This window comes from Coturnix japonica, chromosome 12 (genome assembly GCF_054131305.1).
Source record: "Coturnix japonica strain WE chromosome 12, WE-NBRP24, whole genome shotgun sequence".
NCBI classification, from domain to species: Eukaryota; Metazoa; Chordata; class Aves; order Galliformes; family Phasianidae; genus Coturnix; species Coturnix japonica.
Window position 1 is genome coordinate 2,087,630 of NC_140674.1, and position 12,363 is coordinate 2,099,992.

The 12,363-nt window shown below is 49.6% G+C and overlaps 1 protein-coding gene across 1 annotated transcript in view; it reads left to right on the plus strand.

The window, feature by feature from the left end:
• Positions 1-12,363, plus strand: part of GPC1 (glypican 1) — a 138,269-nt gene that overhangs the window by 123,045 nt on the left and 2,861 nt on the right. The window contains exons 4-8 of the mRNA XM_015870921.3: positions 4,518-4,683; positions 7,941-8,071; positions 10,242-10,361; positions 10,889-11,022; positions 12,104-12,279. Of these exons, the coding sequence (XP_015726407.1) occupies positions 4,518-4,683; positions 7,941-8,071; positions 10,242-10,361; positions 10,889-11,022; positions 12,104-12,279 (727 nt within the window). The remainder of the gene's footprint in view (positions 1-4,517; positions 4,684-7,940; positions 8,072-10,241; positions 10,362-10,888; positions 11,023-12,103; positions 12,280-12,363) is intronic.

A 12,363-nucleotide genomic window follows, 5' to 3' on the forward strand; every position in this document is an offset into this window, starting at 1 on the left:
GAGACAGCTCTGCAGGTCTTGATAAGATAGCATTCATTCAGGATCACTCAGCCTCTGCCTTAATACCATAGAATCAGAATCACAGAATCATACAATGGCTTGGGCTGGAAGGGAGCATATATCCCACCTAGCCCCACCTGCCTGCCATGGCAAGGGCACCTCCAACCAGGTCAGGCTGTGAGGTTGGGGCTGCCTCTGATGATGTCTCCTGTTCCCTTGGAGAGCTGTCCCTGTGCAGTTTGTGCCTGGAATTGCATGGCTGGAAATGCTTCAAATGGAAGTTGCAGTCAGTCCGATTCCCTCTTCAGACCCAGAATTCTGATGTCCCTTTCCCAGAGCTGTCCATCTGTCCATCTGTACATCAGTCTTTCTTTATTATCTGGAGGCAGGTGGACACTGGGCACATAGGCCTGTGACCTCCCAAGGTCCTGTCCTCTGCTATCCCTGCAGGCTGTGCTGCCTCCTGGAGCCTCTGACATTGGCACTGCCCACTGCAGGCACTGCGCTGCTGGCTGCTGGGCTGTTGCTGATGCCTATTGTGCTGCCTGGGGTTGGTTGGGGTGCACCAGCTTTCATTTATTTCTTTTATTTTTTCTGAATCTGCAAAATGCTCATTTGGCCACAGGGCTGGCCTCACATCTGTCCCAAGCAGGGATGGAACCAGGCAGTCTGTCTGTCCTCAGGCTTAGCACTGGCTCTGGACCACTGGAGCACGAAGGACACATCATTGGCACCAGCCTTTGTCCTCTGTGCCTCATCCTGCACTGAGCTGAGTGCAGTGAGGAAGAAGCAGGAGAGCTGCTGGCTGCAGGTCATCTGTGCCTGATGCTGCATCCAGAAGCCACGGTTTGCTATCAGGTCCCTCAAAAGAGGCTTTGGAAACATGGCTGATGCATCTTGAATGATGGGCTTGGTGAGGCTTAAAACCCACTGTGCTCCATGGACTCACTGCTGTGCATTTCTATAAGGGAGCTGCAAAATAATGACTGCGGTGATTATACAATTCATTAGTCTTTGAAAGCATCGTATTTCCATCAGCCCTGCAGCTGTTTCTTTTAAGAGTTTTACTTGGGAAGATGGGAAGTCGTGGTTTGTTTAACACACACCAAGGTGCTAATTGCAGCAGGACTGGCACAAATGTGCACGAGGCAGCTGCTGGCCACATGGTCCGGGCACTCACAGCCCCATCCGTGCTTGAAGCAGCCAGGCCCATGATGTGCAGCTCACACTTAGGGGTGGAAATCACAGCACCCCTGTTCCTTTGATCACAGCGCTCTGAGGATCCTTCTTTGGAGAGACCATGAAGATGAAATGTGAAAATAAAAGGTGCACAAAAATAGCAGCAAACTGCAGATCTGCTCTGTTTTCTCACAGCAGCAATGCACAGAGCTGCCCATGACCTGCAGGCTGTAAGTAAGCATCAGTTTGCTTGGAAATGTGAGCTGTGTGACAGTGCTGGTTTAACTGGTGATGCTGGCGCTTAAAATGGCCATCCAGACAGTGGACATTCAGAGTGGAAAGATATACCTGTGAATATATGCAGGCCCAATCTGACGTACGTTTGGCACAGGCATTTTGTCCTCTCCTCAGGCATCCCTGCATGCTGTCAGGCAGCACCCAGGTGCTGCAGTGCCCTGCTATCCTTGTGCCAGCCAGAGGGACGGGCAAGAGGCAGAGCATGAGCTGCTCAGAGCAGGGACCTGGTGGGGAACTCCAGAGCAGAGGCAGCTCACACAACTACAGTTCCTTGGCCACAGGCTTTATGGGCAGGCCTGGCCTTCCCCTTCCACCAGCCGGCCTCTTCCTCCTCTGAGAGCCCTCTGTGTACCTCCCCTGGCTACTGGGGGCATGAAGCACAGATGGCTCACAGCAGCCTGGGGATGAGCGTGCAAGAGAAGTAGGGATATGAACAGAGCATGGAGAGCTCCACTTGCTCTATTGGTGTTAAATGCTTTTCAGATGCACTTAAAGGCCCCTGAAGGCAGAGGAGCCCCATCACATTGCAGCTAGGCTGCAGGTTCTCATTTGCTTTCAAGCAAGGCTTCAAAAGGATAAAGGATTTGGGTGGAGTGTTTTTTTGTTTTTTTCCTTTCCCTTGATCTAAGCCAACATTTCAAAAGCAGCATCTGCAGTTTGGCTGCAGGGTGTGGGTGCTGAGCAGCCAAGGACCTCCAAGTGGGCTCACACAGCTGTGCTGTGGGGATGGACTTGCTGCACATAAACTGCCCCATAGCAGTTTGGTGCTGCTTTGCCGGATGCCTGTGGCTTCCTACAGCTCAGCCTTCCTTCAGAGCTGAGACACTGAGAAGGGGAGGGGGGCTGTTGTTTCATCAGAGAAACCCTCAACCCCCTGGATGTGATGATGCAGAGCTTGTTGCAGTACTGGTGCCTTTTTGTCACTAGTCCCCATAACCATGGTTTTTACATCCCAAACTTTTAGTTATTTGGTCTTTCCAGCCAATTCTGTCAGAAGTAACTGGCTTGCCCTATGGAGACTGGGGCCCCCGCCATGTCTACACTCAGGTGCCTTCAGTCCCCAAGTGTCCAGCCAGGACATCCTTGTGTGCCTGAGTTGCTTTTCCCATTCCACGAGCAGCTCTGCCTCCCCTGTGTCTTCATTTCAGAAGTTCATTCTGAACTCACGTTTTAGGCAGTGGGATGGCTTTGTTCTCCCCACACATCTCAGTGCAGGCAGTCAGAATGGGTGACTGTTTGTCCCTCAACACCTGCATTTCTGTGGCTCTCTGTTTTGGAAGTGTATTAATAAGCTGCTTGGCAGGAGACTTCTTGGTTAGAAGCCTCGTAGGCTGAATGTTTTCTAAATTGTCTGGGGTGGTTGCAAGGAACCCAGCTTGGGACTAATCCCCAGCCTATCCTCTCAGCAGATCGCTTGCAAAAGTCATTAATTTTACTGTAATTGATTTAAACATTGCTCAGGAGGGGGAAAATTGAGGGAAACAAACGCCAGTTTGAAAGCCGAGAACTACGTGTGTTCTCAGTTCTCTCTCGTATTATCTCCACGTGCGCTCATTCCCTGCTGGCCCCTCTGCAGCCGCCAGTACCGCACAGTACACAGTGAGTCCCAGCACTGCGCTGCGGTGCCCCAATCCCTGCGGACCCACAAGCTCCCCTCCTGCTCCAGACATTCACACAGGAGGCTGTTTTCTGCTCTGCCTCCAGCAATTGGCAGCTGGCTGGGTGGCTTCATCAGCCGTGCATGGGCACATCGGGCTTTGGAAAGCAGCCATGGAAAAGCACAGAGCTCTGCTGTTGATGCACAGCGCAGTCACGGGGTAATACCTGATGACAGCCTCCTTGCAGTGTCGGTGCCGGTGGTGGCGCGGGGCTTTGTGTGCTGCAGCCACCTGTTCCCGTTACGTTACCTCATTGCAACTCCAATCAGCCACTGTATCTCCAGCTGTAAAGTAGCTTTAATTAAAATGATTCATTGCTCAAGACCGAATCATCCCCCATTTGGGGTATTTTTTAGAAGGTAACATTTTTTCTTTATCACTTTGTCACTGGGTTTGCACTTTCAGGGGCTGCTCCCACTGATGTTGCTGGGATCAGAACAGAGCATGCAGATTTTAACTGAGCAGTGACATAGAAATCATGTATTTTTAGGTTGAGCGTGGCTTTGTTTGGCATGTTTATTTGTACCTATGGCAGCTGAATGAGGAGTGTCCTGGCTCTGAGCCATATCACTCAGTAACTTTCTTTTTTTGGGTCCCGGGTAAACGGCTTCTCCGATGTATCATGCATTTCTTCTTGACATCTTTATGCAATTTCTATGTCACTGAGCTAAGGCAGGACTATAGGTGCCATTAAAGCTAAAGGAGAACATGTCAACATAGGGAATCAAGGTCATTGCACAGACGATGCAGCTGAAAATTGCATCTTTGTAAGGTGAGCTCCAGTACCCGTGTTCCAGTCTGTGCCATGTTTGGTAAGCGTGAAGTGTTCACTTCAGCAAGGACTGAAGGACACCCACTGGGCAGGGCTGTGTGTGGCCGTGTCTGAGGGATTTGCTGTCTCAAGGCCAGAAGTGAATCTTTATATTGAGCATTTCTTTGTCCCACAGAAGAAATGTACAAGAACATATTCAAGGTGTTTTTCACAACCAGTAAAGAGATGAGGGGCAGCTTTCAGGGCTGCAGCATGAGGGTCAAGCATTCGGACCTCCCAGTTTGTTCCCCCCTGGGGGAGTAACAGCTCCTTGTCCCTAAGCAAGGCTGGCATGCAGACACTTGATAATTTCTTTTTGTAAATGATTTTAAAAGAATGATTAGAGAATTGGAACTGGGTGCAAGCAAAGATAGGGGAAGCTCTTAGTGATAAGACAGGGGAGCAGCGAGCTCCATCAGCACCTCCACGGGGCCTATTGGATGTGTTACAGAGACCTCTGTGCTGCAGAGGCTGGGGCCTTGCTGGGAGCCCTGGGTTCTGCCTCATGGGATGGTTTGGTTTAAGTTGACACACCGCCTGCCCATGTTTCTGACTCTGCTCCGTCTCCCCAGGTGTCCCTCAGCCACGAGTGCACCCGTGCTGTCATGAAGCTGATGTACTGCCCGCACTGCCGGGGCATGGCCAGCGTGAAGCCATGCAGCAACTACTGCCTGAACGTGGTCAAGGGCTGCCTGGCCAACCAAGCTGACCTGAACACCGAGTGGAAGTATCTGATGGGTAAGGTGGCCTCACTCCTCACTGCCCCGTGGCACCTTTTCAAACTCTTTGAGGCCTTTGGAGAGTACAGAAGGGGCCCCTGGAAGAGCTGAAGGAGCCTCTTTTACACCACTATTTCTCTGCCTGTGATCTGAACACTAAATCTAAATATATTGCAGGATGTTTTTCTGGGCTTTAATACCATTTGGGTCATCTGTCTTCTCCCAAAGGCTGAGGCTTAGGGACAGGTTCTGCTTCCTCATCTACGCCATGGCATATGTGAGCACATGGGAATCCCTGGCATCCCTCCCTGGGATGTGATCTAGAAACATGAAGCTGTAATCTTTTTCCGTGGGTGAGAGCAAAGGGATCAGAATTGCTCACTTCTGAATGGAAAGTAAATACATGGGAGGGAGAAGTTGCAGCCTACATGAGGAATGGGAAAATTAGACTTGTATTTTAAGTGAGAAAAGAGCTCTTTTGTTTTTTCACTCAGCTAAGACAGTGGGTACTTCTTGAAGTGAGCTGTGTGTGTGTTAAGGTATCCATTTCCTTGACGTGGTCTGATACCCTCTGCAACGCAGAGCAGAGACCTTCTATAGTGTGACAGCATTACAGCACAGCCTCTCTCCTACTGCAGTCTGCTGGGGGAGGCTGCTCATGTTAGGAAAGCTCTCACTCCTCTTTGCATACCCAGGTTGTACATTTAGGTTGGAGTGCTAACATCAAAAACCCCACTGCAGTGTAACCTCCATCTCAGGGGATGCTGCCAAATAAGGATACTACTGCTGCATTCAGGCCGGTGTTCTGTGGGTGCATTGGCCAGCTGCCTGCCTCTTGCCAGGAGCTAACGAACCGAGTGGCAGTGTGCTGTGGCTAATTGGATGTACTTGCCATTGGCGGCCTGCTACGGAAGAGGGGGAGGAATCAAGAGGGGGAGGAATATTCCCTTCCCCAAGGGTTTACACCGGGGTTTTGATGAAGCTTTGTCCTCTCTGAGCACAGGAAGCCAACTGTTAGCTGTCACTGCTCCCCTGACCAGGGTGACTGTCCGGCTTCTGAAAGGTCAGCACACCGCTCTCACAACTTGACAGGACTGCATTCTGCAGTTATTGAGAGCTCCTCTTGGCCAAGAGACACTGGTCTTGTCAGGAGGTGTTGGCTGGGAGGAAACTGTAGCTTCCTTTAAATTGTGGCTGTATGTTTTACTGCCAGAGGTCATCATTTGATCAAGGACTGGAGCAAAACATGCAGGAAAAGGCAGAATTTCCTTGGCATTGCCCGTGTTTTACCTTTAGGCCCTTCCATGTAGCTGGAAAGGACTTGGTGACAACAGCGTTTCTCTTTCAGTTGGACAAATTAGGACAGGTCAAACAAAAGATATCTATAGAAAGTAATCAAATATAATTTATCACTAATTTGGGGATGCAGCCTTTGATTTAAATATCTATCACAGCATTAGTGGATCCGCAGACTGTAATTGCCTGAAAATAGTGTCTTGTAGATGACACTGCAACCCCTCTGTGGCAGCAAAGTTGAACTGCAAGCTCTGTGATGTTACAGGAGATGCTATTTCACAGAACACGAAAACATAACAACTCACATGGCATGTTTAGCTTTAGGTGTGACTGTGCATGCTGTTAAATCCTATATGACAGAGCAGAGCACAGACTGTGCCCTGCATGGGCATGATCTGGTATCTTCTGTGGATTTGTGCTATCCCTTCTGTAGTACTTGCCCAGGATGCTCATTCAGTGGGAGCAGTCAGGACCTGAACATTAGCCATGCAGTATCAAAGAGAACATATTTTTGAGGGCTGTGCATGCTGTTACATTGACAGCAGTGGACTCAGGATCAGGCCATCCTTGTTAACATTGTGCTTCCACTGTGGACCTACTGCCTCTGCACAGTGTCTGCAGGACCTCATGGAAGGCATCTGGGGCCTTTCTGCCAACTCCTACTGCTTTGCACAGACAAGGGACTGAATACACGTTTGAAGTGATGTTGGTCCCCATTTGTGCCCTGGCTGGGTGGACCCCTGCTCACAGGAAATCCTATTGTGCAGCTGAGTGGCACTACGTGCTATGGGATGGTGTAGAATGGTGTGTTCTACTGATGCCCTGCTGAACTGCTGGGCACAGCTCACCTGGTGGTTTCCTTGCTCATGAATATCAGCACAACGAACATGTGCAGAATAAGCTTTCTGCAGCATCACACCATCTGCTGTGACAGTCTCCTGCCAGACTGATGGGGAAGGTATTAGGATCTAGGATAGAAAATTAATCACTGCTAAAGAATGAGTTCTTCAGCCTGGACCCTGGGATTTGACCCCCTTTGTGCAGAGAAGGAAAATCAACATCACAGGTGTTTTCTTCCATATGGAGAAGCCGCAGGAACATGAGGTACTTTCTGTTCTATATGAGCGAGAGCCACCCCTGCTCTCTGCTACATCTCTTCCCCTGCCAGGAAGCATTTGGTGTGTCCTGCGGAATGCAAGACCACACGGGAGTCATCTGAGGTCACAAGGAGCTGCCAAGTCCCTAAATCCTCATGGTCTGGCCTTCAGGCTGCTTGGAACAGAGATGGTAGAAAACTGAGGCGGCAGCAGCTCTGCAGCGGCTATTTTGACTGACAAAGCCAGCCCTGGTTACAAACCTAATTTAGGTGTCTGAGACCTGTCCAAAGCTCCTGCTTAACTCTGGCTGGAGATCAGCCAAGGAGATCAGCTTTCCTACGTGTGGCATTCCCCAGTGCCCCATGACCTGTGTGCACACAGTCTGTCTTTCCTTCAGACCCACAGAGCGCTGAAAATCTTCTCCATAGGCAGAGGCTGGTTATAGTCCCAAAACACAGTCCCAAAACAGCCATGGTGGCGGGCACCTCCAGGTCAGGCAGGAGCACTTGGAGAGCAGAGCTTTACAAGATAGGAGGAGCTGAGAGCAATAGGCATGTCCTCAGTCACACTCAGTCCCACTGATCAGTTTAGTTGTGGGCTTCACAGTCTGCTCTTTTGCCCTTAGTACATGATATTTCCTTTTTCTTGCTCTTTCGCTGCCTCAGAAGCTGTTGCTCCCATCCAGTACCTTTGGCACCACATCCACCCTTTAGACAGCTGTGCCATTCTGGAGGATAATGAGCATAGGTTTAAAAAGCAGTGAAAATGGAGAGATATCCTCCAGCAGATCTTCCAAGAGGCCAACCCTGTAGTGCACCCAGCATGAGCATGAGCTTTAACATGGTTTGTCTGATGAAGGGATGTCTCTGTGTTATTTTACCAGATGCGCTGGTTGCTGTGGCTGATCGGATTGATGGACCATACAATGTAGACACAGTAATAGGGACTATTCACATGAGGATCTCTGAAGCTATTTCTAACTTGCAAGAAAACAAAGTTTCAATCACAGCCAAGGTAAGAGCGTGTGCCTGGGCCTGGCCTAGGGTACACCATGTGTAATTGCCTGGATCAAATGGTTTTTGTTCTCACTGCTGAATTGAATAAAGGGTAGGAAAGAAGAAGGAGAGATGATGCACACTCTTTTGATGATAGGAAAGTACTGTCTTAGGCAGACAAAAACCTTCTGAGGTATTTCCAAATGCTTCTCTCTGCCACAGTCAGCTTTCCTTAGGTACAGACACGCAGGCGGGACAGCACTTGCAGTGACTGTGGGCAACATGGTGTATTTGCTGTCAGGTGCCTCTGTCTGAAGAGCACTGAAGTATTCTGACTGAGCTGGGGCATTTAGAGGAAGTGTACAGTTCTTCTTACACTAGCAACAGAATGCAGCAGCTTCAGCCTGCCTCGGGGTGATGATCTGCAATAGAAACACCATTCCATCAGGCTGTGGGGCAGAGCTGTGGTTTAGCAGTCCATCTGGAGGGGCTCTCCTGATGCCCACCCATCTTTCAAGAAACATATCATGAACATTTGTCTTTCTGCTTGTCTTCTTTTTGTGTGTGTTTGTGTGGCTTCTATAGCTGCAGGTGGGAGTACCTCCAGGGCTTCTGATTCAGCCCAGGGGTTCCCTGAGCCCTGCAGCTATTCCACAGTTAAGGCTAAGATGCAGATGGTGTGTGGCAGGCCCTAACTGCATCTTGGAGAGGAGAAGGAAGAAAATTATTGCTTAACCAAGCAGGAATTCACTAGCACAAATCACAGCATTAATGGGGATATGTATCCGAGGACTCGTTTAGGTTTATTTTCTAACGTGAAAGACCATATTCTTTCTCTCAGTGTTAGGTTGGAAGAAATTGTACACTTAAAAGCAAGCCCATCTTGCCCATCAGGCACATAAAATAAGCCCGTCAGGAGTCATCTGAAAAGAAGGATGTTTCCAAGGGACATAGAATAAGTCTGGTAAAATCAAAGGAGATTAAATAGTCCAGTGTAGTCAGTGTCTGACTAGAAAACAGAACTTATTTGCTAAAGTTCTCAGTGAGATCTAGTGGCCAGGTGAGTTTGGCACCGGTAGTGGATGTTTGGAGCTGCAGATTGATGCGGCTGCGGGCTCTGATTTGGGCGCAGCACAATGATCTGGTGGAGTATCACTGTCAGATGAATCAGAGAATCACAGAATTGCTCAGGTTGGAAAAGACCTTAAAGATCATCAGGTCCAACCGCAACCTGACCATACTACCCTGGGCCCGGGGTTCGAATCCCCCCTGTGGCGCAAGTGGTAGAAGTGCCACTCTGCAGCACAGAGGCTCGAATCCCGGGAGTTGGACTCGATGATCTCTAAGGTCCCTTCCAACCCGCACGATACTATTACTACTATTACCCTCACTCTAACAGCTCTCCGCGAAGTCTTGTTCCTGAGCACCACATCAAGACGGTTTTTAAACAGTCAGTCATGCTGACTCAACCACCTCCATGGAGAACCCATTCCAGTGCTTAACAACACTTTCTGTAAAGTTTTTCCTGATATTCAACCTAAACCTCCCCTGACACAACTTGAGGCCATTTCCCCTCTTCCTGTCAAAAGTGAGAGGAGACCAGTCCCTCTCACTGCAGTCACCTTTCAGGTATTGGAAGAGAGCAATAAGGTCTCCCCTCTGCCTCTTCTTCCCCAGACTAAACAGCCCCGGTTCCTTTAGTAGCTCCTTGTAGGGCATATTCTCCAAGCCCAGGCCTAGCCCAGGCTGCTACCCTCCCTCAGCTACAAAAGCTGCTTGGTGTGTAGGTAAGTGACCTTATCAGGGAAGCTGTAGTTACAAAGCCCCCACCACTGATGTAACAACTGTGAGCAATTCCCAGCTTATTCTTCTCAGACTTCCCAGAACTGTATTTTAAAATCATAATGGGAACAGATAAAATTGCTAGCTGTAATTTAATATCAACACTAGTGACTCATCCAAAAACATGCTAATTTTGTATTTGTGCTGAGCATTTTGCATGGTAGCAGTAATCAAAAACAGTTACAGTGTGTTGAAAACAAGTCTTGGTATGAGAGTAACCTGACCAGAAACTAAACCAGACTCGGAGATCTTGCAATTGGAAAAGATAAACATATTACTTGTGGAGTCCAAATTAATTAAGGAAGTAGTATCAAAGCACACGGTAGAGAGTTTGGTTTGTTTTTCAGGTTTTCCAAGGCTGTGGAAATCCCAAAGTCAGCATGAAAGGCTCCAGCAGTGAGGACAAGAAGAGGCGAGGGAAGGTCACGTTAGAAGCCAAATCCTCTGCAGTAGCACTGGAGATGCTGGTGAGTTTGACTCCAGAGCTGCTCTGCTGCTGTGTGTGCACAGTGCATCCATCTTGGGAAATGGGACATGAGGTCCCTGTCTCTGGGGTGGGCAGTCCCTCTGTGCTCCTGGGACCTGAGACTTTGTTGTTCCATGAGCCTCCTCTGTGGAGATTTTGGACTCTGTGGACAATGGGCTGCATGATGTGCTCATGGCCCCACATTTCAGAGGCCCTGCAGTCCTCTGTCCCACCCCAACAGACCTCTGCTGGCTCCCACAGAGGCTGCTTCCCAGTGTTGCCCTTATGCTCCAGAAAAGGATCTGGGTCATCCTCAAAGTACCAAAACAAACATTGGCATGTGCTCTTCAGCCCTGGGTGCTTGGGTTGAGGGTTGGTCTTAAGGGAAAAGTCAGTGATGCTTCCATGTCTGCATAAATACAGACTGTATGATGGTAAGATGAAAAACGTAATCAGAGTCCTTGTCCTTTCCACAGCCCAGGGCTGTCCCAGAGCTGTCCTGGCCCTAAGCATTCTCTTTGTTTGTAGGTTTTGGATGCCAAAGGGAATCTGACAGCTCTCAAGTCTTACTGGGTCACCCTGCCTGGAGTCCTGTGCAGCAAAAAAATAATGGCCAGCCCAGCAGAGGATGACAAGTGTTGGAATGGGATGACCAAGGGCAGGTATGGAGAGGGTCGTGGTGCCAGGACAGCACTGATTCAGGGTGGTGGGAGAAGTAGGGTTTAATAAAAAGCAGTTACACTTCATCAGCCACCTCTGCTCACTCAGACTGAGGGGAAAGGTCTGCCCCTGTTCAGAGAACTGTTGCTTTTCATCTGAAACTGGTGCCTGGGAATTTCAATCCTGTTGTTGTTCTGCTGTACATTGGATGGTTAAGAATCAGAATGCATTTGCCATGAAATAGCTGTGTAGTTTTGTTCTAATTAAGCAATTTTGCACACATTCAGAACGCAGAAGAGCTGGATTTACCATGCAGACTCCAGAACTGATACTGTGAATTGCATGTATGTCCTTTAATCATACCTGGGTGACATCCAGAACCTGCAGAAACACCTTCCACACCTGACTGATTTTAGAGGGCAGCAGTGAGGAGAGACGGGAAGGGCACTGCCAGAGGGAGCAGCACAGCACAGGATAACAGCCCCCAGTTCACTGGAGCTTCCCTGTGAACCCATCTGGTCTTACTAGGGCAGGGGGATACAGCCAGCACAGGGTGCCAGTCCCTGCAGCGTGTAACAGGAGCATTGATGAAGGTGCTCCTCAGCCTGCAGTATGGACAGTTTTTCCATGGTGCATGGAGCATCACTGTAGCTCTATGGGTACCATCCTGAGAGCAATCTCACAGCCCTGCACAGGGCCCTAGAGCAGCAAACCTCTCCCCATGCTGGGACAGTGATGCTGCAGCCCCAGAAGCTGAAGTGGCCAGAGGATGAGCCCCAGACTCTGATGGATTCTGATGATGACAGCAGAGCTTGGCCATCTGTAGAGCCAGCTGTCAACACAAAAGCCTTCCCATGCAATCTTTGCTCCCTGCAGCCTTGGTGTGGCCATCTGCAGAGCTCTTGCTACTCAGCACCTTGCAGGCACAGGCACTCCTTCCCTGCCTGGGGTGGTTCAACAACCCAACACCACTGACCATGCTTCTCCATGCCTCAGAGGGGCTGCATTGTCACTGGTATCTGTACTGGGGAGAGCTGAGCTTAGCTGGGGGCAGATGTGTAAGCCTGTCACCTTCCTTCACAGTTACCTGCCTGAAGTGATGGGGGACGGCTTAGCTAATCAGATTAACAACCCAGAGGTGGAGGTGGACATCACCAAGCCAGATATGACCATTCGCCAGCAAATCATGCAACTGAAGATCATGACAAACCGACTGGGCAACGCCAACATCGGGAATGATGTGGATTTCCAAGATGCGAGTGAGTAGCAGAGCTGGGCTGGGGCTGCGCAGTTGGTCCTGTGGCACAGTGGGGCCGTGGTCACCTGCCTTTTGGTTGCAGACT